This window comes from Crocodylus siamensis, chromosome 5 (genome assembly GCF_052110815.1).
Source record: "Crocodylus siamensis isolate JL-2025a chromosome 5, ASM5211081v1, whole genome shotgun sequence".
Taxonomy (NCBI): Eukaryota; Metazoa; Chordata; order Crocodylia; family Crocodylidae; genus Crocodylus; species Crocodylus siamensis.
The window spans coordinates 24,199,074-24,226,470 of NC_143399.1; the positions used below are offsets into that span (position 1 = coordinate 24,199,074).

Sequence of the window (27,397 nt, forward strand, 5' to 3'; positions counted from 1 at the left end):
CTCAACCTCCAGGCTGCTGACATCTGATATTCAAGAGAGAACTTCAGGGTGAAGCTCATGTACTGGCCAGATATACCTTCCCTCTGACAGCTCTAGGAATAGTAGATTTAGACTTGGGGAGTTGGGGTTATTTTGTTTGCCTTGCTTGCATTATTGTTATCTGCTATCACTGTGTATCAATGAAATTTGTCTATTATGAAATGGAGAGGTTGTGGTTGGTCTGATGGTTTGGGTCTGCCTGGAACAAGGTACCAGTTCCAGTTCCAGGAGTACCCAAAAATAATATGTTGAGTACAGCATATGTAGAAGTCATAGGGCGACTAATCATGCCTGATAAATGTTAATTCTGCATGATTTCATTTTCCCCACTATCTAAAGCACTAAGATTACCTTATAAATAATAAAAGTGTATGACATAGGCTTACATTTTTGCCCACAGGTCCAGAACAATGTAAATACCTGAGTCTCATCAGAAGGATCATCAAGGATTTTCTTCACCTTTTCAACTGCTTCTCTGCTTAGTTCTCTTCTTTCATCTACAAAAGTCACTAAACGTACCATTTTCGCAGCAGCATCATCACCTGCCTGAATAGTGATTTGTATTTTCTCAATTGGCACGTCTGTAGGGACTAGAATTATGTGGAAATTACTATCAGCAGTTTTATTCTTCAATTAGGAGTAGCATGAAAAAAATACACCACCTCAAAACAGGGCAGCAAAGCACATTGTTCTGTTAAATGCAAATATAGTTACAACATGCTCATTTTCAGTAGTTGGTAACTTTGTTAATACACCATGCAAATATATGAATGTTTACAAGTGAATGACAAACACTGTTCATCATGTTAAGCATGATGTTGCATCAATTAAAGTGAATGAAAAGTATAGGTAGCTCAAACTGTGTGGAAAGAAGTGCCTGACAGGCCAGAGCTTATAAGTAGTGCCTTACTGGGTAACAGATCTGATCAGAAGATTAGGCATTGTTTGATGTAATTGTTCTTGACAAATTGACACTAATGCTGTGTAAACTTTGAGAAAGGAAGTTAGCTATGCTAGTTTGAAGGAAGGTAGAAGGCAATGTAGGTGCCACTCTATCCTGCCTTCTGCATGTGTATACGTTAGTGAAGTAGTCAGAGAAGTTACTGTTGACATTTAAAAGATGGCCACATAGTTGAGCTGTTAGCCTAGGATTTAGGAGATTTAGATTCAATAATCTACTCTGCTACAGATTTCCTTGAATCCTTAAATACCTTTTGAGGATCTGTGCCTCAGGGTAGACATATAGAAACACATCCTTTCCTTGTCAGGGATGTGTGAAGATAAAATGTATTAAAGATTGTGGGATGATCAGATATTATATTACTATCTAAGACAGATGAAGATCTATTAATTTTACTTTATCACCTGATCCAAGATAGTATTTACCTGATATGAAGGTCAGCTTAACAGTATGCTCCCCAACCAGATAATAGAGAGGGGCATTTTTGAGAAATGCAGCATGTATGCTTTTCCTTTCAAGGCAAATTCCAAATCCAAATGTAGTTGCATTGAAACACATTAAATGAACAGCTGGGTTTTTCTTGTAAGGTGATTCTTCAACTGTAGAAGGGTGCTCTTGTGAAACAATTTCCGAAGACGGTCTGTTCTATTAGGTGATAAGCACATGTCAATGTTAGATTCAGTAATAATAAAAAACCTATCCACTTATTAAAAGTTCTTGCTTTAGCCGTGTATTCCTATACATTTTGTAGAGGAAATTAATTGATTTCATGAAACTCTAAGATCCTGCTATGGAACAACACTTTTAGTCAGCTGGATAAGCTGGGCTGAGTGGCTTGTTTAGGGCATCATCCTAAAATAAAGGGGGAAAAGGAATCAGGATTAAAGACAGGAAAAGTCATTCACCAAATAATGCCAATTATTTTCTTTTGCTTTTTTTCACCACAGTGACTCAAGCTGTGTCCCCTGAATTCCAGTATCTTGGAACCCTAGGCATGTTATTTCCTCTAGAGAGAAGAAAAATCCGTGGTCTGGAATTTCATCCTTCAACAAACATATCAAGCCAAATTTTTGGATCTTTACTCACAGCAATAGGACTTCTGTCTGAATAAGGCCTACTATGGACTGCAGGATTTAGTAGCTAAGAAAGCCACAGAGATCTCAAAGATAGTCAGAGTATATGATACTAGAAACTGCTGCCCACAAACACCCCATATGTAGCAACAATGGGTCACAAAGGACTTGCAATTAATTACAAGTAATTAAAGTTGGAACTAAAGCCATGAAATGAGATGTATGTTTTCCCTGAGCAATGAAGCAAACAGCTAGAGGCAAACTATGAGTTTCTACCACCCAGGGGTATGATGCCTTTTTACATGTAGGAAAAGCTTTTACAGCTAATTTTATTTTTTTTTCAGGAGTGTGTAATTTTTTTCTGTATGGCACATTTTTGTGTACTGCCCCACAAAATTCCTGAGCCACCTGAGACATACTCAGACAAGAAGTTTTAATAGTAACTTTTTGCCTAGGCAAATTCTTACTAAGCTGGGAATTGTTCAAATTAGTTTCATTAGTAAATTGATGTTCATTTAGCACCAGATCATGAGTTAGGAACTGATTCACAGCTTCACTTCTCAGTAGGAGCAGCACTGAGGTGCAACCTGGGAGAAATGTGTGTATTCCCGAGTCCCAGAGGCTGCACTCACGTAGCTGCCTCCCCTGTTTTCTATCGGCTTCTGTGAGGCAAAGAACCACAACCACTCCCCAGTTGTCCTCCATCCCATCTGAAAATCTACTCCCAGCATATCCTTATTGCAGGTGGCTGTAAGGGAAATGGTATAAGGCTGTATTATATTGCTCCTTCACTGGGAAATCCTGCATAGAACCAGTGTCTGTTTTGTGCTACAGAAATGTAATTTAAAGGATGTTAATGGGAACCCCAAATCTGGCCCTGGCTGAAAACTGTGCCCTAAAATGGCATTACAGTCTGTCATTTACCTCAGCAGAAAATATGACTTTCATCCCTGGATTAGTAATGCTCTATTTGTCTTAATATTAAATCTCAGTTCTACAAGTTGAATATTCCAATAGCCTGACTGAATATTTTGTAACTCTCTTGGTAATGTACGGAGAATTAAATGGGACAGCTATAGCAATAGTTACAATGCTTTTTATACAGCTGTGAGCCTATCCTGTAGATGGCACTATAAAATTAATTACTAAAGAGAATGGGATAGTTTCTGAAAACAATTATTTTAGCCTGATGCAGTGATTAAATTCCAGTGTTTTTTTTAATGTTACTATGGGATTATTTTTGGCCCCAGGTTGAACTTGACTGATTTTGAAAGAAACAACACCAGTCAGAAATCATTCATACAAATTCTCCTATGGATAAAGCAGACAGACTTACACTGATCAAAACTAAACTAAGCTAAACTAAACAACATAAAAAACAAAACAAAAGAAATAATCAAACCCCAGGATGAGTTACCCTTATTTTATCAGCCTCCTCTGATGCTGAATCTGAATCGAAGGACATTTTCATTATGTTAGGCACTGCCTCAGGTAGAAGAACTGGAGTCATTTTAATGGCAGCTAAATCTTCAACATTTCTTGTAACAGCATATGTCTTAGATCTGCAGAATAAACATTAGGGGGCTGTTGTATTGATAAGCACTTCTGAGGAAAAGATCTGAATTATATCTTGCGGCATGTACTTAGTAACAAATAACCCACCTTGCAAATTGCTTCATAGATATTTTTAAGCATTCATCCTGCTAGCAGGATCTGCAAGCCCCACAAAGCTGAATTAAAATTTAGGCCAACATTTTCAAACATGGGTGTCTAAATGCAGGCACATCAACTTTAGATTTTTAAATATTTTTACTTGATTTTCAGAGGTGTCGAGTAACAGCAAAAACCATCTAAATCAACAGGTTTTGGCATACACCTTTACACCTTGATGAATCAGGATACTTATTGAGGTGCCCTATTATGGATGTAACAGCTTAACCCTTTGGCTCCCATATTTGGAAATATTGACCTTCTTATTTAAACAGATGATTAAACAATTTTTAAACAGTCTATAGGAGACTAAATATCTGGATGTCCTCCCCGCAGAAAATCCTTTTATTTTCTAAATTTTATAATTAACAGCTCCAGAAAATGTTGATAATAAAATGTTGTTTTTGGTGTGGCGTCCCTGAAGATTACTGTCAGAGGAGTAATGTGTCTCAAACTGAGTGTAACTGCATTGTCTTAAGTTCACTGCTTTTCCAAGGAATTGCCCAGATCTTAAGTGGAAATGTTCAGTTCTCTGTGTTTCGTTGAATTCCCTTAGGTGTGGTGTAGTGACTTGTGGTAGTTAAGAACACTTGGGCCTGGTACTAGTACCATGAGATGACATTCCCCCTCTCAAGGTTGAATGCCCTAACTAGTAGGCTACTTATTCTGGGCATTTAAAAAAAATTATCATGAAAAAATATGAACTATTTTGTTTTTTTTCTCCTGATGAGAAAATCTTGACAGTTTTTGCTGGCTGGGAAACTGTTTGCTTCCCACATTTAATTGCTAGTAGCAATGAGCTAATTAGTAGCTAATTTCCAAGTACTAATAGCATTAAAAATACAGCTAAAATTACCTTAAAGTCCCTTAAAGTGTGTTTTTTTCCATATGTGAAGAATCACTAGAATAGCTGGAATATGGTTATAGGAGAAGATTGCCACTGCCCACAGATGAGGAGCTGGTCAATAAGATCATCTCTATTATAATGTAGTCTATGCTATACTAAAGCCTGCGAGCTTCCTATCTAGCCTATTTGAAATGTGAATCTGTATTCATTTGATAAGGCTCTCTTCCTCTTGAAGACTCCTGCCGTGCTGTGCGCGTCGTAAAGCATACAATTGCACTTCATGTGGAACACCTCAATAAAACGTATGTCACCCGTGGGCTTTGTTTTCTTTTCCATCTCTCTCTCTCTCTTTTTTTAAAGATAAGGACATGACAGCAATGCTTCATGCTGGGTGTGAGTAGAACTTCGAAAAATGGAATCTGAACTAAAATATTCTTTCTAACAAGCTGAGTGGATAAAAAGAAAATGAAATCAACTTGCATTTCAGCTGAATTATTTGGGCAAACGAGACAAAAAAGGGAAATGGCTTTTATTTTAGTGCCATTCAATAATTTAAATGACCACTGAACAGTAGTCTGGGTCTCCAGGCAGAAAACTCTGATAGTTATACATATATATATATGTATATATTTTAGTATTTTTTATGCCAATAGTCTACTCCTACCACCTAATGAAAATGGAGGATCGATTCCTCCCCGTTGAGCACAGAGAGCTGACAAATGTAGCTGTATCACAGGTGACACATGTCAATGTCTGCAGAATCACAAGCCACAGTAAAAATAGGCTACGAGAGGCAGCTCTGGTGCTTTAGCAAGAAAAACAGTTACAAAGAAGGCCTAAAGCTATGGTATGAAAGAATCTCTTCCCTCTGATCCCCACACAAGGGAGAAAATAAAAGAGAGATATTCCAATATAAGTATTAGTGTACTTGGATAAGAGAAAAAAAAAAACCAGTGTTCGTTTTTTCTGTGATATAATATCAGCCATATTCACTGCAGGGGTGGAAGTGGGGCAGTTCAGCTGAATTAGATCCATTTATGCCAGCAATGAGTGGTGTCCTTATATACTTAAAATAGATTGTCAAATAAGAGCTAAGTAGAAATGCTCATTAAAAAACTCATCTCTTTTTCAGAGGTGTAGGTGGGCAGCTCTGCCCTGGGCAGTGCTGGTGACTGTGGTGCCCACTGTAGTGGTATGATCAGCTGCTGCAGCAGTTGTAGCTGTTGTTGCACCCCATCAACAAAGGCAGTGCTCAGGACTGCTGCTCTGGTCCCTCTATCAGTAACACTACTGAACTTTTTTATTTTCAAGCAACGGCATGAACATTTTTATCAAATAACTGCATAACTTATAGGCAGATAACAGTAGTAAAGCCAGATTCCCATCTCATTTGTCCCCCCACCCCCTTAGAACAGAACCACTACTGAAACCAGAAGAGTTCCTTCTGATTTATATCAATGAAAATCAGCTCAAAGTCTGGCCCGAGGATGTCTTAGACAGCTATGTTGCTTCTCTACCATGTAAACATATAGCATTTACCTCACGTGATATCACATACCATGCACAGACACATTAAAATTTTCCTTTTTTGTAAAAGATGTATTCTCTCATGTCATATAAATTTTTGCTATTTTTATTATTAATCTAAGATGCCCTTATGAAGCAATTTGTCTCAGACTTGCAATTTTTAAAAACCAGGCCATATGCTCTATTTGAGTTTATGATTATTTTTCAATATCTTGTCAGTATAAATGTGTGATAGATTTTCAAAGTTTATGTTGCCTTTGCTGGCATCTCTCCATATTTATACTTTAATCACAAAGAAGGCTCTAATTTTTCCCAAAATGTATTTACTTTTATTTCTTCCTGTAAACATTATAAAAATATGTTTAAGTGGCCATCTGTTGGCAAACCAAATATAATACACCAAATAAATATGTTAAAAGTTTGTATTTCTTTAGAGTTTAATTTATCTTTGACAGGACTACACTTAAATTTGTTGTTTATATTTCTTTTATGTGCTGGGAAGGAGATTTTAATTCAGAATGTACTACTTTATATTGGACCTTCAATCTCTTTACCACTCAAACCAGTAATTCTGTCTAAATTCCCTTGGTTGCTGGAGACTGTCTTAAGTTTCACAGTTCTCACACACTAAGGAACACTATAACAGACCACATTGAACCTAATTTTACTTGTATCTATGTTGCTACTGAAGTTATGTTTCTACTGTTTGCACATGGATCCTAGTAGGAACAGCTGGGGTTAACTGGGAAAGCTAATACAGACGTTTCCTGACTAGCTGAAATATTATTGCATGCATAGAAGCAAACAAAGTACCATAGAATAAAATAGTCTCAAAGTTGTTCACAGTCCTTCAAAGGGTTAGTGAGTTGTGCTAGTTTGAAGCCAGGCAGAAGATAGAAAAGAGTATCACTGTGAAGGCTGGCTGGTTCAGAGGGGCATGAACTCATATAGGCAACAACCTACTTCAACCATTCCTAGCATGTGATGAAGTAGGTTGTTGCTTTTGAAGGCTTATGTCTCTCTGAAGCAGCTGGTCTCAGTGGTAAGCTGCCCTATTCGCTGCCTGGATCAGCTAAAAGAGCAAAAGCCACGAACTTCATAGATTTTCTTCTAGAATTATTTCCACGAGTTCCTTTAAGAGTGTAAACTAGGTAGGTAGCATCAGATCATGTCCAAAATATTGAGTCCAGTATATTTTATAACATGTTAGGAAGCACTAAACTATTCAAAATATAATATAGTGTAAGTCAACAATCTACTAAGAATTCTTGGTGATTCTCGGGCTTTAATCTTCATTAAATCAAACAGGTTTATAAAATTTCAGCTTGTTCATTTTGGAGCATTGCATCTGTGTTTGCATGTATTAGATTTTCAACAAATTGAGCCCTGGAGTGTCGCATCTGTGTTTGCATGTACTAGGTTTTTGAATGAATTAAGTCCCTGGCTGGCACTGCAGGAGAGCAGGATGGTTCAGCACTGCCCCCCAGGCCTGGGGCCCCCCGCCCACCCCATGCCCCTGCCCTTCCATTCAGCAGTGGAAGCAGGGAGCTGGCAAAACCACACAAGAAAAAAATCAAACTAAAACAGAAGCAATTTGAAAGCAAAAGCAATTTGAAGGGGTGATCTACAAAAAAGTTGCAGTGCCTTCTGGTGGGCAAAGAGGCTCATTACACATCTTTGAGTGCCTTTGCATTTGCACTCATGCAACAAATCCATGATCGCGATGCTTTAATTTCCGGGGAGCCAAACTAAACTACATCCAAGTAGTTTTCATTTAATACACCAGAAAGTCTTTTAAAGCATCTGGAGAACCTGCTTGTGCAAACAGATTTGCAGCACAAGGAAGGGCAAAAAACCTGGTGTGTACAAAGGCCCTAAGAGTTTATTGTGTCCCATAAGCATGTAGTGATATGGTTCTGGAGTATAGTCTTTAGCTATTTCCTTGATTAGTTCTTGTCCTTTTGCTGTCTTATTCTAAATGCACATTCTGTCATTTGTTTGGCAACACTATATTGGAATATTTTTATATGAAAAATTGATGTTTTTGCTCATTTGGAGATGGGGGTGTTATGCCATTAGTTTACCAATTCATTTAGACATTAGATGCATCTACACATGCTATTAATGTGAAATAATAAACTCTGGAGAATTTCAAGTTGAAGTAAATTGCTCCTAGGTGCAGCATCTACATGTGCACCTTGGATAGCAGCAATTTGATATAGAGCAGAGGAGGCCTCTGGTTGGTTGGGCTGACTGTGCACAATTTACACCTGTGGTGAGCATCTACATATGTGTCTCAGCACAGTTAATTATTCCACTGTCAGATAGTATTGTCCCCAACAGCACTAAGTTATGGTGGAGTGAATTATTTTACTGTTCCCTAATACCGTGCACATATGGATGATGATGCTTTACTGCAGAGCTAATGAGTCTACACAGTAAAGTATACATGTAGATGCACCCACTGGGCATGTCTACATGTGCAGGAACCTGCTTTAGTTAATGCACATTAAATCTAGTACCTCCATTGTGAGATATGAGGAAAATGAGCATTAGCCTGTCTTAATGTACATTAACTAAATAGCACAGTTTTTAAGTGACATTTAACACACATTAAAATAGGCTAAGGTGCATTAAAGCACACATGTACATAAACTTATGTAGTTATTTCCATCAAGTCCTATTTTACTTAGTATGGTTTGATAGATGGTAATACTTCAGGGTGAGTCTGCCCTAACACTCTACAGGCAGGAATTGGTTTGAATAGGAGCCCATGGACTCCTGTGTTCTAATCCCATTCTTCTGTTGCTAGCTCCCTTTGTGACCTAAGACAACTCACTTAATTTATCTTTGTCTTCATTTCCCCTTCTGCCATACAGGAACAATACATTTCATTCACTTTGAGGAAGAGATTGCAGGATTCATTAGTTAATGCTTGTACAGCAAATTGAAGTTGTAAACACAATGTAATTGCTCAGCTTTAATGTTTATGTTGACTATTATTATTTGTTTCATTATTTTCCACCTGATCTCTCCAACACTGGGACGTAATGAAAATGACTGGCATGAACATCCCCTCTTGTCTGACTTCAGGAAAAGTCCTGTGGTCCATGCAAGAATAAATCAACAGCACTGGACCATGACTCCTTTGAATTAATACTTTGTGAATTATGGATCATCCTCCTCTGTTTAGACATCTTGAAGAGTTCCTGGGCCTGTTCAAATTCCAGTCATTTTGGAGAGCTTGATTACAATCATGCTTCACAGAGTAAAGGAGTCATCTTTGGAGGGGAAGAGGGAATGCCTAATAAGACAGTTTGCAACTAGTAAAGAGAAAGGGGATTTTAGGAAGAATAATGATTAGTTTCCACAGCTGCTAAACTGAAAAGGCCTACAGAGCTTGCATGGGCCAGCAGCCATGAATGCTAATTTCAGCTGGATCAAGGACTGAGTTCTTTTGTGGTTGCTATATTCCTAGAACAGAAACTTGTTAACATTTCTGGGGATTGAATAATAGCTGATTTTTGTTGCTGGTGGTATTTTTTCTTTTGTAATGAATTTTCATCTTGGCTTTCTCAGTATGTTTTTGTGCTGTGAAGATTTTCTAAGCCTTGGTCTACTGCTTTGATTCCTTGGACATACTCTTTTCTTTTCCCTCCCTCTCTTTGTGCTTGTATTTCCATCTGTTTTCATTTGTTTGGCATCTGGCTACAATAGTTTTCCAGAGTGTATTGCAGTTGCAGGCAATGATAGTAAATCAAGTAGACCTAACAGGCAAGAAGATCAAATGCCAACCATAGGAAATTCAGATAAAAACACAACAAGAAATGCCAAAACTTGTACAATTTTAAAGTACTGAATGTGTGTATAAGTAAGTTTCCCATTATAATTGATGAGACTCGTGTAGTTTAAATCTAACCTGGTGCTTTCAAATGCAAACACATGTGTGTGCATGCAAACACATGTGTGTGCATGCACACACACACACACACACACACACACACACACACACACAATATTTAATGCAATATATGTTATAAACTTCTTGTGAGCCTCAAGGGCCTTAAAGTGGCTTGAAAGAGAAAAGCAAATGAAGACCACTACAGACAAGTGGCATTTATTTAAGCATAACTTTGATTCAAGACTTTCACTTTCTATTAAGTAAACTAGGCCAAACACTGCCAGTCAGCCAAACTATTATAGCCACAGGGGTGATCCCTAAAAAGATGAAATATTTCATTTTTAAAGATTTGGTGCTGCTACAGAGGAAGATAATAAATGATACAGCCTACCTTAGAGTAATTACATCAGTGTCCTGGTTGACAGGTGGGATTTCAAATTTGAAGCTTTTTTCCTTAATGTTTATGGTAGCAGCAACATTCAGAGGGAGATTTACATTCACTTTGGCATGTGCTTCTAATCCAGCCTGGACCGAGCGCGTATTAATCCCCATTATGAAGATCATGTCCTTGGCCATGCTGAAAAATTAGAACAGCATGGTGAAATTACATACGTATAGTAAACAGCTGATGAATATTTACAACCAGCTTGAGTCACTTGGAAACATGATCATTTTGCTTTATGATAAATATTTACCTTATGGCCAGCTTGGATCTTAGTTTAATGTTGGCATTCATTAAGCTTGATATTTTAACATCTGACCTTGGGGTGGGTGTAATCTGTGCTTGAACTATTATAATGAAAATGAAGCAAATTAACCTGTGTTAAAAATATTTTGCAATCACACTGTACACAGTACACATTTTTCAATATGCTTTACCATTTCCTGCAATATTAGTGACAGAAGCATGATACAAGCTTGTCTCCATTGGGAATCCAGTACAGGTAGGAACAATATGACGGACTTCAGCAGACAATAAAGCTTTGGACCACTGGCTTCCAACACCACTTTGAAGATTATTTATGAGTTTCCTTATAGAGGGATTTTTTCCTTCTGGTCCATACCATGCCTGCAATTAGAGAATAGAATTTGGAAATCCTGGGTTGTGTCATGGACTATACTCTGGGAGAGAGTGATCAGTGATCATAACTACTGTTGATCAACATTTTAACTTATTGTACAGGATCAAAGTCTGAAAGCAAAAATATTCATGGGTGTAAAGTCAAAAAAACAAAGAAAAAGTGGAACAACATTTTAAGCTGTTTGATTATTGCCTGATGGTGCTATCAAAGGGTACCTGAAATACGTTATTGATGGTGTTCTTATTAAGTGCACCATAGAGGAATTCTTGTCCAAACATTTTCATGTAGCCTGATGCAAGTGGTTTATCACTGGGTAATGCCTTCCAATCAGAGAGCTGGAAGAGAATAGGAAGTTCGTTAGACTGTTGAAAGCATTAGTAGAATTAATCTTTAAGTGATTTTAGCTCCCTAAGAACTTACTGCTCTCAGGATTTCTTTCAAGTCATATGGACTGGCAGAACCTTCCTGGAAACTTCTTTTTGCTAATATCTCCTGTACTCCTTCAGCTCTCATTCCCACCTGTGAGGAGAAGTGAAATATAAATGCAGATAGGATTGGGGGAATAAGTGAAGCTAATCAGGGACAAATTATGAAAATGTTCATTTACCTCAAAGGGGTCAGCAATGTGTCCAAGGAAATGTGCCTTAAATGTGGACATTGCCATTGATGGGAAAATGCTGCCTGCATTGTTCGTGACCAAATATTTGGCTGCCAATCCAGTCATAAGAGATTCTAAAGAGTAAAGAACACATACAATAAAACACAAGTTCAGTTTTTAAAAACACAAAGTGCAGATTGTGTTAATTTGCTAATTTCATAACACGACTGATGCAGCATGATATGAAAAGGGCCAGAAATTTCAGCCATAAAAGTGATAGTATAAAACTGTCACAAACAGAATGTTCTATATATTTGAACTATTAATGGACAAAATTACATCTCCCTGGCTCATTGCAGAGCAGCTATGCTATATTCCCAATTGCTTATGCCATATCATTTACATTGGGTAGATTCTGTAATATCAGCTTATGAGATCAGTTTACAAGACATCATTCAGTGCAACTTGACAAAGGGGATAGGGATTTGAAACAGATTTGCCATCCTGACATTCCAAGTTTAGGAACGTGAGATAGTTATCCTATAAGGACAGATGGTGAGGTGTAGATTTGTCTCTAAATTGTTCTAAGGCAGTTTAACACATCTAGTTATAAATGCTGCAACTCTTTCCATGAAGTGACACTGATTACTCAGTAATTGTTACCTATCAAGTAAACACTGAGCAAACATAATTTATATAGATCTCCTGTTCTTTAGATTTGTCATACACAATTAAATGAGCCCTTGTATACAGCAAATGTTCAGAGCAACAATTAGATGGTGGTGTACCAAAGTGGGGCAGTTATGTGCAGTCTACTTTCCCTGAGCTGTATGGCTAGGGACAAACATTCAAAAAGCCTGAATTGATTCAATCTTTGCAGGTTAGTCTAACCTGGCTAGGCTAAATCCATTTTGTAACCAGACAGACATCTGAGAAATGCAGGCACATGCCTGCAGTGGCTCAGGCTAGAAGCCGGGGGGCAATACAGCAGCCCTCCCTTCCCTTTTGAAGGGCTGATCTGAGGGGGGCATGGCCAGGCCCTGGCAGGACAGAGCATTCATCAGCTCTGTTATCACTCCATTTAACACCCCATCAGAAAACAAAGCCTTGCTCAGAACATGCTCTTCTTAAGCAGCTTTTTCCAAAGGAAGGAATGCAGGGACTGCAGGAATCTGAACTGTTGATTACCTCCAAATAGCCCTAAGTGGACACTGTCCTATCTGCCTTACACAGCATTAGCTAGCATACCACATGCTGGCTATAGTCTGTGATGTGGGAGAGAGCAGGAAGGGATCTTTGCTTAAGCAGCAAGTGGTGAGGGTGGGGAGGGGGCACAGGGAAGCCAGCAGACATGCTATGCCTGCAAGTCTCTGCTGGAGCTGCAGCTAGGGAGCAGAGGGGAGAAGCCAGCCCTGCTGTGGAGCAGAGAGCCCAGCCCAGAGGCATGCCGGGATGCTGGAGGAGTATGATTTACCTTAAACCATAAAAGGGTCTGGGACAGACATTGCATGAACTGGCTTAAGTCAAATCAGTTCAGTCTGATACTACATTCAACCAAGTTTATGTCAAACCTGTTTCAGCCATTTTCAAACTGGTTTATGTGCACTGAACATCTGCTGTTACAGGTTTAAACCAGTTTCTGATCACTTAAACCAGTTTATGTGTAATGTCTGTCCCTAGCCTATTAGAACAACCTGCACATTTCTCTAAGAAACCTGGGTTTCAATAACAACAAAATTAAAATCACAATTTGGAATCAACATAGGCACTTGGGCATCTCTGCCATAATTCCTCCCCTAACTCCCTGTGCCATTACTAATCCAGATGCAAGGAGGCTGAATGGTACGTCTACATGTTCATTAATGCATCCTTGCTACTGCGCATTTAGTTTAGTACCTCTAATATGAAATATTAGATAAAGTCTCAGCAGTTATGCCAATGTGCAGTAGCAAAGGCAAACTTTTTTTTGTGATGCTTAAGGTGCACTAGACTAATTCTACTGTGCATTAGTATGTTTTTTGCCCAAATGTGCTAATGCAAAGTAGAAAAGTCTACTGCAGTAAGGCATCTCATATAGACTTCCCCTCTACATGAGATATCTGTCCCTGGAGAATTCTCTTTACATCAGAATTATTCTCCATATGGTAGAGAACTGGTTTTAGGGACTGATTACATAAAAATTGCACCCGCAAACTAACTGAATTGCTCTGGAGGATGCTCAGGCAAAAGTGAATTAAAGTATTAGGAAATATATTTTTTAAAGTTATGTGTAGAAATTAGCCTCTCATTTCCCATTAACTTCAAGGAAAGGACTATACTTAAATTCCATGAAAAATTTAGCTAAAATGTAAGGATCAGAGAGAAGTATCCTCTGGTTCACAAATATGCAACAGATCAGCACCTATGCCATCTGTGAGCCCCCACTACATTTGAGACAGCCTGCCACTTGAAAACCAGTCATCAACTTCCTCCTCCTTAAACTTATTTATTCCAACACAGGTGTTCACCCTGCTATTGCATAGACTCATCATACTGTATTGTTACTGAATACCATGTAATTTTGTCTGGTTTTCACACGTAACTCCTTAGGACTAATTTCATTTCTATCCTATGTATTTTAAAATCACAGTGCACATTTAGGACATGCCAAACATACTGCTAAATGAAAAGGAATATTAAAATGTTTTTATCCAATTCCCTTTACCCATTATGTGTTATTTGACTATGCTGTATCTTTAACTCCAAAAAGTATCTCAAAACAATTAAGTAGGTGTTTAATGTTCATTGGCCCATATGATGCAGCCCCATCATGCAATGTAGAAATCTAATAGTTAATGGCTAGATGGCTATGATTTTAATACTGACTCCAATTTGGCAGAAAATAAGACTTTCAAAACAGGAGAATGGATCTTCACCATGTAAATTAAAGAAAGAACTCGTTTAGCTCAGCAGTGGTGGGCTTTATTCTCTAACTTGCCCACCCATAAGGGTAGGACATGATACATTTAACCATTTTTTTTATAGGTGCATGTTTTTTACATTCTGAATCCTTGTGGTTGAAATGACTATTGTATTTACTGTCTGTGTCTACCTGAGACATTGACTATGCAGTTACAGTGTAGTCATTTAGTACTTGCATACACAAGCACTAACTGATTCCACAATAACTGGTGTTACTGCACAGTAGTGTTCCTGAATGACTTTTTGGTGATGCTGACTGCACAGCTGTAATGAGCTACTGCGCAGTCAGTGTCTTGTGTAGATGCAGCTACTGACACTTAATAAGAAGCATTGCTTATAAATGATTATATGATTGCACAAAATATATTAACTTGAAGAGAACATAGTTATTCATTCACCAGCAGTGTATGCTACTAACTCAGACTCCTTCAGTGTGCACAGAAAATATCTACTAATGGAAAAAAATCATGTTGACACTGTCAGATGATGCACTGCAGCTATTATATCTGGAGAGATGTGACAACACCCGCTTGTATCTGACTAGATGTCATCTTCCAAGGAAGACTGAGAGACTGACAGAAAAATCAGGGATGACAAAAAGCAACATTCAAAAATGAAATCCAAAAAATATGAATATATATATTTTCTGGCACAATGCTGCAAAAATTCTAGTGTATGAAGACCCAAGTTCTACCCCTCGTCCATATCTGGAGTGACACCTTACACACTGAGCCCTCCTTTTGATTTTAGTGGTACTACTCAGGGGCTGAAGGTACCATTCCATGTTGGGAAGAATTTGGGTTAGAGTTATTTTCAAATGATATACAGTGGGTTGTCATTAAAAACTAAGCATTTACCACCTTAAGCATCTGCAATACCAAGAGCATACTTCTGCTCTTAGCATAATAATAGACACTGTATTATTGTAGTCACTATGGTAACACCTCTAAGATGAAGTCACTAAATACACATTTTACATGTGACCCAGTAGTTTCCTCCTACATCAGTGCAATAGAGGACTGATTCCATGTAACCAACTGAGTTTTCCAAATGAAAAATTAGCATGTGAGAAAAAAGAATTGGGCCTTGAAGTCTCCAGAATTGAAAAGTTTGCACATTAAATTCTCTCTCTCATCAACTCCTAACACTTGTCTTAATCAATAAAACAGTAACAATCAGTGCTTTGCTACAATCCTTGGCCACAACCAGAAAAAACAATTTATTCCCACAGAGTGCCCCTTCTCACTACCCCCACAGTTACTGCTCGTGCTCAAACTGATTTATTTTAAAGGCAAGAATAAAAGAAGGAAACGTGTGCCTAAAACTGGAAACATGTATCTGCTTATTACTGGAAAATGTCTCTCTCCCTGAATGCATTTTAAAAGGTAAAAAAGTTCACACAGAACATATTAATGATTGTATTTCTTCAGGCACTCTCTGTCTGCCTCTCTGAGGTAGCAAGCATGTGTATCATATATTACTGTGGTCACAGTGGTATGTACTATACTTATTTTTATTGTACAGCAGATTAAATGGTCATGTAAAATCCATGAAATGGAGGCAAAGCTATAACAAGGTTTACTAAGGTATTGCAAAAAATGTACATCTACATTTAGCACCGCAGGCTTACAGTATTTCAAGGACACATTTTCTACTGCTTATTTAAAAAAATAGCTCTAAATATATTGATGAATTACAAAAGCACTCAAACATTCAAGAGTTCTCCTGGATAAGCTACATACATAAGGACATGTGATTAGATATAATCTGCCTAACCTGATGGTTATATGCCATGGTCAACATAATAAGGGAGCACTTAATTTCTATTCTAAAAGATCATTTGAATGGAAATAACTGTAATCTAGCTTTGCAAGCAAGAAGTAGTGATCTTCTTTGGCTCACTCCTACCACTAGTGGCTATATCCTGTCCTTGAACATGTGCAACTTCAATTGATAGAAGCGGTATATCATTCACTTTTGGTGCAGAATCTACTGCATTGTCGTGGAGAATTATGAGTATCAAGTTACAAAAAAAACCTAAGAATGTCTATTGAAATTAGTATTTCATAAGGGAAAACAAACATCCTAGTAATGGTTTGATACATAATTTCACACTTGGATATTTAAGATGGGCAAGGGCTGAGCATTTATAGGAACAGTTGGACTTAATGAATGTCATAGATTCTTAGGTGTTTTAGACATCAGGCCACTGCCTAAATGTCAGGTTTGGTACCCAATTTTAGTCTGGTATCTAACAATAGTTTGGAAATTTGGCCTATGCCTGCTTTGTCCAATACTTGCCATTATAAACTGTGTTGCCTTGATGAAATACAATATGAAATGTGCAGGAATCTAAACCTTTAATCTAGGGAGGGAAGAATTTGTAGGTCTATCATGCAACTAACAAGCTATTCAGTAACATCTGGGTAGAACTGGTCCCATAGTTTGCATGATTTTTCTCTTGACCCCATCTGCATTTTCCTGCAAAGTCAAGAAACATCAGGTGAAGAAAATGGAGCCTTACCTCTGAATATACTGAAGCCGAAAATTCTGCTGAACCTATAGTGAGGTCTGTCAAGTTTGGGACTTAGTATTCTGATAACCATTCTACAGGCAGAAGCCCTGTAAGATTTAATGAATTGTACTGTATTAACATCTCAATGACAGGTTGCATCAAATTCCTCTTTTAAATTAAAAGTGTGTAATCCCCTTACATTACTTGGAGATCTGGAGCTGTGCTTCTACCCAGTACCCTCAGGTAAGAATAGATGAAATTTGTCACTTGCATGCTCGGTTCCTTTAGCATAGCATTGGCTAAAGTCATCAATACCGGAAGACTTGGTTTGGTTTCAAACAGAACCACTGCAGCTACCATTCGGACTTGAGGATGGATTTTGCAATTCAGGAAAATTTCAAGGGTAATTTCTTGGATCTGAAAATAGTTGATAAATGGTAAGCCACTGTATGTTTCAAGTTTCATTGATGATAGTTTAGTTTTTCTTTCCTTTCTCACTAGTAAAATACAGCACTTGTTTTAGAAAAAAATATCCATTGTTTTTTTTTTATTTAATTGAAACAAGTCACATGTATTCATAGTTTCATGGAATTTAATGCTGGAAGGAGCCATTATGAACACTGTAGTCTGACCTTCCTCATAACTCAGGAAAATACCACTTCACCTGATAATTTCTAAATCAAACACTTGACTTCTCCTTGAGAAAATAGCAAATCTCTTGAAAAGGCATTGTCTTTAATCAAAACCTTCACCTAAAGAACAACCCAAGTTAAGGCATTCCAATAAATAGTCTCACTTAACATTTCTGCCTTATGTCCAGTTTGAATTTGTCAAATTTCAACTTCCTACCACGTGATCTCATTAGGATACAGCTACATCATTTCCACACTACCATTATGTCTTTTTCAGCTAAATTAAAGAACAGTCAGCTATATGAAATCACTATCCCATGTAGGTACTTTTAGACAGTGATCAAGTTGCAGCCTCATTTTATGCAATGTATTGCACATTTTTATCATGACCAGTATGGTCTAGCCTGTACATTGCATCCAAGCTGTGTAATGTAAGGCCCTGATCCAGAAGAATTTAAAGAACTTTGGATCAAACCTAATTAACATGATGCTATTTCAATTATGTGCATTAGTAAATGTCAAGATGAAACTGGAGAGAAGGATGCAGTAGTTTCTAAATGTAAGTAACTATTTCAAAACCGAGCAATAAAATGACACATTGCAGGAGTAATTAATGAAAATGTGGGTGTGCTATATGCCACAAACCTGGGAATTAAGCTGTTTCCTGAATGGTGAAAATCCCAGTAACAGACTTTAGGAATGCTCTAGATCAGGTTTTTCAAATACACGCAGTATGTACGCACAAATGTAACTTAGTAGCTGTCTGGGTCATAGAAGGATTGCCAGGCTCCAGGAGGCTGTGGGTGAGGTGGGGGCAGGTGGGATGGGCGGTTCCCAACCCCAATATTGCTCAGAAACTCCAAAACAGGCTTTTTTTTAATTCTGAAGATACTGTGGTACCATCCACCACTCCTCAAACCTTGCCCACATATCATATGCAGTCTGAGCTGCTGTTTCCTTGTACATTCTCTCACACAGCCAAGTTAAAATAGCACTAAATATAGCTTATATTTTTTCTCTCTTATGTCCTTGGAAAATATGAGTTTACCATGCTGACAACCTCAACAACAGACTAATGAAGGGATTGTCATACTCAGGTTTCTCCAGCATTCTGAAACACTGTAGATGAATGTCAAAAGAAATCAGAGGCACCAGCATAATGATGATTAAAGAGTTTAAAGAAAATCTGCTATTCGCTTATATGGAATGCTACCTTTGCCCAGCAACAGATAAAAGGAATGTACTCCACTTATTACAGCACATGCAAAACAAAGGTGCTTTTGTTTCCTTACCCGTCTTGTTTCATTTATAACTAAGTTTCTTAGGGCCAGCACAGCATTAATTTGGACCCTAAGTGGGAGGTCAGTGGCACTAGTTGCGTAACCTGGCATAAATTTCATGATGCGCTTTAAACTGGCTGGATGTCCTACATTCCCAATGGCCTTCAGAGCCAGAATAATTTCTTCTTCATTGGACCTGCTGGCTGCTTCTGCTGCAAGGTCATGAAGTGGCTGGAAAAAAAAATTTTTTTTTAAACAAGTTACTTTTAGCTGCTGCGTTATTCTTTTCCTCATAACCCCTTATCCCCACTTTCACTGCTGCTTGAGGCTTGATTTATGTTTAAAATATTTTCAAGTACCTTTAGTATTCCCTAAATAAGCTAGATTTTTACCTCTGGAGACTGATATTTGCAATTTATTCATGGAACAAATGCAACATAGGCAGCAGTGATGAACAGCTCCCAACTCTTCCTCATCAATACACCTTAAACACAATGGGTGAAATTTATGAAGGCACAAAAGTCAGGCACAGGCTAACTCTCATTGACTTTCAATGAGAATTTGGAATCTAGATGTTGTGTATTTGAAAATCTCTTTCTGCCAATTTATGGACCATTCCTAGAGGCATAAAGATAAACTATTTTTGAGGTTCATTAATCAATGGTCTATCTAATGATATGGCTAGTAAGGGCGTCACTTAGAAGCAGGGTTCTCTCCAAGGTGTGCGTGTGTGCAACTGCACATGATTTAAAATCTTGCCATGCACTACCTTATTAATGCTGCACGCCAGCCCAAAGAGAAGCTGGGTGCAGAGCACAGCGGAGGCACCGGGGCCAGTGCAGGACACTTATGAGAAAGCCCAGGATGAGGTGAGGACAGGAGCTGGGGCTGGCACCAGGGAATTGCTCCACTCCCCAGCCTCCTTGCTCCCCAAGGCAAGGAGAGGTGAGGTGAAGCGAGGCGGGGGCTGGGGACTGGCACAGACTGTGTCTGCAGCATGCAGCACTGGTAGCTGCCCTGCCCAGAAGCTGTGCACACTGGCTGGGGGGGCCCTCCTGCTGGTGGGTGTGTGCACACTGTCCCAGGGGGAATGGGCTGGGTTTGGCCCCATGTGGAGTGTAGCAGGGGCAGCTGCAGGGCACACGAGATGCAATTAATTGGTTGCCTGCCTATGGGCTGGATTAATTTGCCCATAGGAATACATGGGGTTGACATTGCGCCTGCTAGTTCCCGTAGGAATACATGGGGTTGACCTGGGGGCCAAGATTCCCCATAGGAATACATGGGGGTTGACATTGCGCCTGCTAGTTGCCATAGGAATACATGGGGTTGACCTGGGGGCCATATTTTGCCCACCCCTGAGATAGGATTTGGGGTTCCATCTTTGGTAGTGTGCAAACTCCTACTGACTTCTGTAACAGCTCTTGAAAGAATCTTACATGACTGATAGCTTTTCAGTTTGAAATAACTGCAGTTCCCCATAAATACATTACCTTGTAATTACCTTGTAATTGCTAACTCCAATTCTTATTCTTGCAGCCTGGAGTTCTAGAATATTTTGAGTTCAATGCTTCACCTTCCAATGCGCTCCCCAGCCCCTTTGGGCTCCAGATCCCTGGCCCTGTTCCACATGTCATCTCAGTCCCCTGGGGTCCCTGGCCCAGGCAAGGCTCCTCTCCATCAATCCATCCATCCCAGTCCCCTGGGGTCCCTGACTCTAGACAAGGCTACTCACCCTCTACTACAGTCCCAGGGTCCCTGACCCTTATGGGGGTCTATGCAGGGTGCCCCTCAGGCACTTGTGATTTCTGAAGCAGTGCATGCTGAAAGGGGGAGGAAGGACTGAAACGGCATGCTCATGGACTGAAGCAGTGCACTCACAGATCACTACACCTTAGACCAGGCTTGTCCAACATATGGCCTGTGGGCTGCCATGCAGCCCTCCAAGCCATTTTCTGAGACCTGAGGTGCTGCGATGGGATATGAAAGTAAACACTGTACTTTCATTTCATGGGGGTGAGGTGATACCACTTCCTGTGAGGTCTTTGAATATGGCTTGCCAGCCCACTGGGTGATAAAAAGTTCACGATCCGGCCCCACATTCAAAAAGGTTGGACACTCCGGCCTTAGAGGGAACATTGCCTAGAAACAACTGTAAGGGCAACTTTCATAGTAGGAAATAACAACCTGGCGGCCAGGCCATTTTACATCATTTCTTGGAAAGCAACCAGATCCTGAAACATTTTATTCATGGGATAGAATAAGGATTTGTGGATAAGAACACTTAGTTTTTAAATGTGTGGCCAGAACCAGGCTGGTTTTCTTGAATAGTACAAAACTCTTCTCAATGTGTAAGTAAGGGTTCTAAAAATAGGCAAAATATCATAGATTGTTTTTTATATATCAAATGGGATAAAAGACCACCTCTTGTTTTTATGCTATCACATTTGTGATCCACTGATGCATTTAAGAACTTACAGGTACACAGGATGAAACTGAGTCAAACCCAACATTTCAAACATGTTGAGAAGCACTGTATGATCATTTGCTTTGGTTTAAAAATCTCCCACCTTCCTCAGAAACATTTGCCTTAATCATTTGGGAGGCCATGTGGCTGAGGAATCAGTTGGCAAGTATCTACTTTTAATTTACTGTGCCAGGTGGTATCATGCTGAAACATATCATGCTGCTCTCCTCTGGCACATGATTTATTAAAGTAATGTAGTTAAATTAAAGTAATGTATTTACCTTAATACGGTGTTGCAGATGGGCCTATCAGCTTTGACATACAAACACAGGTATAATACTTCTGGTTCAAAGGTAGAACTCAGAGCAGCACAGAGGTATTTACTAGGGCTGTACGAAGCTTCGGTAGCTGATTCGATTCGGAGGAGATTTGGCCTGAATCTCCAAATCAGAATCGAATCAGGAGACCCATTCCAAATCAATTCAGAGAGATAGCAGATTCAGAAGGCTTGCAGCAAACACCCCACCACACCTCCTTGGATCCTGCTGTTCCTGAAGGTGAACCTCCCGCTGCTCGGGTTTCCCAAGCTCCATGTTCAGACGGAGTGAGTGCCACCCACCTCACTGCACACCTATTTGCATTTTAGTTTGCTTTCAGTACCATGAGGTGCACTTTCACAGAAACCGCTGCACTACTCTGCCTGAAACATGGAAGGCCTCATGCCTGCCTTAGGGGCTACCATCCCTGCTGTTTTCATCCCGCTCTCCCTTAACACACACAAGTGATATGAGTTTTCCTTTCAACAGTTTGAGGTGCACTTTCACAGAAACACCTGCACCTATCTCATTGAAACCTGGCAGGCTTCATGCCCTCAGAAGGGACTACCATCCCTGCTGTTTTCATTTGAATCTTCAAAAAATGACAAAGTTATAGGTATTTTAGTTATAGCTTTTCCCCATTATCATCTACGGCTGAATCTCTGAATCAGCACTGAATCTTTGAAACTGAATCAGCTAAATTGAATTGGGACAGTGATTCAAATCAATTAATTGAATCACTGTCCCCCCAAACTGTCTGAATCTGAATCCAAAGTGAATACTTGCTGCTTCACACAGGCCTAGTATTTACCATCACCATGCCTGGTACAGTTAGTGGTACAAATGTGACCAAGTAGCAGTGGACTCAGGGCACCTAGGCTCTGTTCCCAAACCTGTCATTTGCTTGCCACAAAGCTCTGAATGAATCACTTTTCCTTTATGTTCCTTTCAGTTTTTCTTACTCTAAAAGAAAGACAATGCTACTTAGCACCCATGTGAAGTGCTTTGAGGATGTAATAATGAAAACACGATATAAAAATTAAACATTACTGTCAGTGGGTCTACACATGCAATTAATTTGAAGCAATAAACTTCAGAGCAGTTTGAGCCAGAGTAAACTACTCCTGAGTGCAGTGTCTACATGGGTGCCTAGGACACCAGCAATCTGAGCTGTGGCAGAGCAGTTTACAACTGGGGCTGCTCCTGCCTTTCTCTGCCTTGGGCTATGGGAGGTGGGGAGAGGGGGAATCAGGTGGTGTTGAGGCTGGCTGGGGTATGAGGATGCTGAAAGTGTGGAGCTGTATGGTTAGGCAGCAGGCAGGAGTCTGGCCCTTTGCTGCCTGTACTGACCAGGCACAATTTATGCCCAGGGTTAGAGTCTATATGTGCATTTAATCACAATTAATTACTCCGCTGTAAAATAGTACTGTCAGTGATAGTACCGTCTTACAGTGGTGTTAATTGGTTTACTGTGGCCTAATACCTTTGCACATGTTGACATTGATGATTTACTCTGCAGCTATTTAATCTACTCCACAGTAATGCACATGGGTAGACATGGCCAAGGTAATCAGGGTAATCTAACAGTTTGAATTGATGACACAGTCCTTGCTTTATAGGTGAATCACTGAGTAAATAGGGCAGGGATGTCATTGTCTTCATATTCCTTAGTTTTAACATCTAATAAGTACTTATATTTGTAAATACCTCAGGGGAGTATGAGGGGACTTAATAAAAGGTTATAAAGGATTCTGAGATAGTCATGAGGCCATGAAGGCATCGAGAATTAAGGCCTTTCCCTAGACTTTCTCCTCTCTTACTCCAAAGAGGAAATCCTGTGTTTAATTAGCTGTGATTTCTTTGTCCATACAGATTTATAAATACAAAGTAAGCGTTAAATGTTATTTTTTTCCCTTGAAAGATAAATAAAAGACATTCAGGCTGTGTACCTGGAGAGCTGGCCCAGAGCAGGATTCTGAGACAAAGCAGTACTTGTGAACCAATGATCCATAGGTAAGATAGGAAATTTTGTGAAGTAAAGTACCTGAGCGTGGATGCACTTTTTTCAGGATGAGCTATGGAGAAAACGTTTCATAATTACCACCATTAGCAATCAAGAAAGAAAAAATGCCTTCCAGCATATTTTAAACAAATGTGAATTCAAGACAGGACAAATGCATAGCAACTAAGATTCCCTGAAAAGATAGGCCTGGTGTATGATGACCCTAACAAAATTCAGAGACTTTTCAGGTGAGGTTTGTTATTTTAATAAGAATACCTTAAAAAAATGGGTTGTACACTCCCATTACTATCTAAAGGATGAAAAAATCACTTCATTAGGAAAGGTGAACTTTTGCTATTAATAAGACCTGAAGAGTTCATAAAATTCACAAAGCCATGGGTGCCCTTTTTCTCTTTTAATAGCTCAGCTAAAGGGAAAAAGAAAGAACAAAAGAACTAAGATTCATTCTAACTAGATCCTCGTACTATAGACAGAAGGAATTCTTCACGTGACACAAAGTGCTGACCTGAGACTTCAACCAACTGCCTTTTGCTCTGTACCTGATCTCCACTGACTTTCTTAGGCTCCTGGCAACTGTTAAAACAATGGTGCAGTTTGCAGTTGGAGGAATTACCAAACATTGCACTTCCTGTCATTGTACACATGCATTGCAGGAGGTGCAATGTTTCAAATGAGACACAAAATTTTTCTAACCCCATTGGCACCACTTCTGAGCTGCTCCCTATCCAATCTTGAAGACTGAGCAGGGGGCAACCCTGTCCCAGACCCAGGACCAGGTACACAGCTCAACAGTCCCAGTTCTGATTCATGACCTGGGGCAGTCAGGGCCAGGTCCAACAATCAGCTGATTGTTGGCCCAGCACCAAGACAGTTCAGCTGCACATTTGGCTTTTACAACCCCAGGATTGGTGAGCTTTGGGTTTAAAAGCCATCAGATTCAGCTTGGCTTTCCACAGTCGAGGCATGCCGGGGCTGCAGATCAAGGCAGAAAAAGGCTGTTGTGTCCAGTGATTGCCAGGTTCTCAGTGGCTGGAGTTCTTTGGCTTTTCCACTTAGGGAACCTTGCAACCAGCTCTCCTGGCATCCAATTTTTGGCATCAGGTCTAGGGCTATCCCAATTGTGACACCAGTATCCCCATTGCTGCCTCCCTCCATTGCTGATGCATCAGCATCAGATTGGGGTGCTACACATTCAATTTATGGCACCATACAAACAAGCAACAAAGATGTGCCACATATTTTGTGAAATATCTTTGCAGCTGGTTTGATACTTTTTGGTGCCATAAATTGGCTGAATGTGTAACACTGTTACTATTTCCAGTGCAATTAATAGATTAATTGCTTCATAACTGTAACATATGCCAGGAGTGTTACAAGAAAAAATGTACTGTTAAATTATATTTATATAGATTCTGGATTCATACTGTGACATTTGGCAAATTAAGCAGCATAAATGGCTCAGGACCCAGGTGCATGTGGGCAGTTTTCAATTCCAGAAGCAGTCTTGGACATGCTGCAGAGGTTATATATATATAATGGAGGAGATATACATATACCTCTAAGAGCAGAGTTGAATCCACATAATACGTAAAAAATTGTACAATGGTTCTACTTTTCTTTCACCAGTTTCACACTAGCATATTTCGTAGAAACACAGAGCAGGAAGGGTCCTACTGCGCCATCAAGTCCATTTCCTACGTTTTAACACTGGCCTTGCTGTCTGCTCTTTGTAGAGTTTCTCAGTGCATGGACACTGAGGCAAATCTAAAATAATATGTGGGGCCGGACTTATGAAGGTGCAGCTGATTCTTGTGTAACTGTTTCCAGGTTTGCTCCTAACCTGCAATAAGTGAAACTTAACTACAGTAATTTTATCCCTGTTTCAGTCAGGGATAAATTACTATAGTTTAACTTCACTTACTTCAGATTACAAGTAAACAAATTAAACAGTTATTCTGGATCGGTTGATATGCCTTTGAGCAGTAAATCCTGCTACCTTAAAACCAATGTAATTGTACATCTGTTCACACCCTGAGTGAAAGATCTAATCTGCTGTAACTAATCTGTAACTGTTCACCAGGACAAAAGAATACCATAAATCAATGCAGCCAAGATTTAGACCATTTAGGAGTGTTCTACAGTTTGTTGTTTCATTTTGGCTTTGTTTTTGAGCCTGTGATTTGCAGTTTCCAACTTTCAAGGCAGTCAGGAAATAATCTCCTTTCAGCCTTGTTGAGTATATAACAGCTTTGTGTTTTTAAAGCCTTTGCAATCTTGGCAAAGGAATAAATACAACAGATGCTAGAACTGGTAAAGAAAGATCTGAGAGTTTTTAATGTATCCTACCCCAGCTTCCTCCACCACATCACGGGTTGGTGTAGTTAAATGCAGGCCCATAAGCACTGCCTGAGCTGCTTCCAACTCGGTGAGTTCTTGCCTTTCAATTTTATGCCTTAAGAACTTGATTGCGGTATGATCAGCAACTGCAGGAATTATGTCCAAAATCCAACGCCTATAACAGGAAAGGCAACCATCATTTTCCAGAATTGCATCTGAACACATTCATTTCAGATATTCTTCAATCCCACTGTTGAGAATTAAAGTCACTATATCATTACCTGTATGCCGGCTGACTGGAAAACTGCTTCCAAACTGACTCATAAATCTCATAACTTGCTGCACGGAAAAATTGTACAAGCTTTAGGAACATCAGTGGTGCATCACTGGGAACCTGCTCATGGATGTTGTCTACCAGAGACTGCAGGGTTTCTACAATCTGCATAAAAATTAAAGTACACAGCAAAATCAAATATGCCCCAGTTCTTCCATACACAGTAATGACAATGACTTACAGCAAAATAGTTCATTTTAGTGGTTAAACTTTACCTGACTTTCCACACTTTTTATTTTGAATAAATGGACGGGAAGTTGGAGCAATTCACTGCCAAAGCTGTATCGAAGTAAGCCTTGTTTTCGGAAGTCTTTTGATGGGATTTCTGGGGAGCGTTTTTGCACATCACTCAAAATGAGTTTTTGTCTGCAATAAAGGACCCCAGTGAAATAACATCACAAGATGCATAATGAAAAATAAAACAAAAGAGGGGCAGCAGATATGCTTCTCCTGCATTTAATATAACAATATAGCTACAAAAAATATTGTTCTATCAAGATACCAAGGGCTTCATAAATGAATGCGTTACTCAGAACTGGTTAGGATCAGATTCAGACTTTGCTCCCCTTCAGCAACATCTACATGAGACACTGACTGCACAGTAGCTTGTTGTTATTGTGCAGTAGCACTGCGGGGCACGAAGCATGATGAGACACTACTGCTCAGTAGTAGCTACTGCGCAGTCCGCACCACCTGAAAGCTGTTTGGCAACACTACCATGCTGTAACTTCAGTTACTGCAAAATCATTTAGTACTTGTGCATAGTACTTTAGTACTAAACCATCTATGCAGT

General features: G+C 39.4%; 1 protein-coding gene across 1 annotated transcript in view; it reads right to left on the bottom strand.

The window, feature by feature from the left end:
* LOC149863615 (vitellogenin-1-like) overlaps positions 1–27,397 on the bottom strand; it is a 53,683-nt gene that overhangs the window by 18,135 nt on the left and 8,151 nt on the right. The window contains exons 7-22 of the mRNA XM_090048504.1: positions 26,820–26,970; positions 26,552–26,709; positions 26,280–26,445; positions 23,860–23,985; positions 19,139–19,357; positions 17,414–17,631; positions 17,224–17,321; positions 11,748–11,872; positions 11,561–11,659; positions 11,356–11,475; positions 10,938–11,127; positions 10,754–10,847; positions 10,450–10,635; positions 3,491–3,635; positions 1,426–1,645; positions 480–629 (exon numbers count right to left, since the gene is read on the bottom strand). Of these exons, the coding sequence (XP_089904630.1) occupies positions 480–629; positions 1,426–1,645; positions 3,491–3,635; positions 10,450–10,635; positions 10,754–10,847; positions 10,938–11,127; positions 11,356–11,475; positions 11,561–11,659; positions 11,748–11,872; positions 17,224–17,321; positions 17,414–17,631; positions 19,139–19,357; positions 23,860–23,985; positions 26,280–26,445; positions 26,552–26,709; positions 26,820–26,970 (2,465 nt within the window). The remainder of the gene's footprint in view (positions 1–479; positions 630–1,425; positions 1,646–3,490; positions 3,636–10,449; positions 10,636–10,753; positions 10,848–10,937; positions 11,128–11,355; positions 11,476–11,560; positions 11,660–11,747; positions 11,873–17,223; positions 17,322–17,413; positions 17,632–19,138; positions 19,358–23,859; positions 23,986–26,279; positions 26,446–26,551; positions 26,710–26,819; positions 26,971–27,397) is intronic.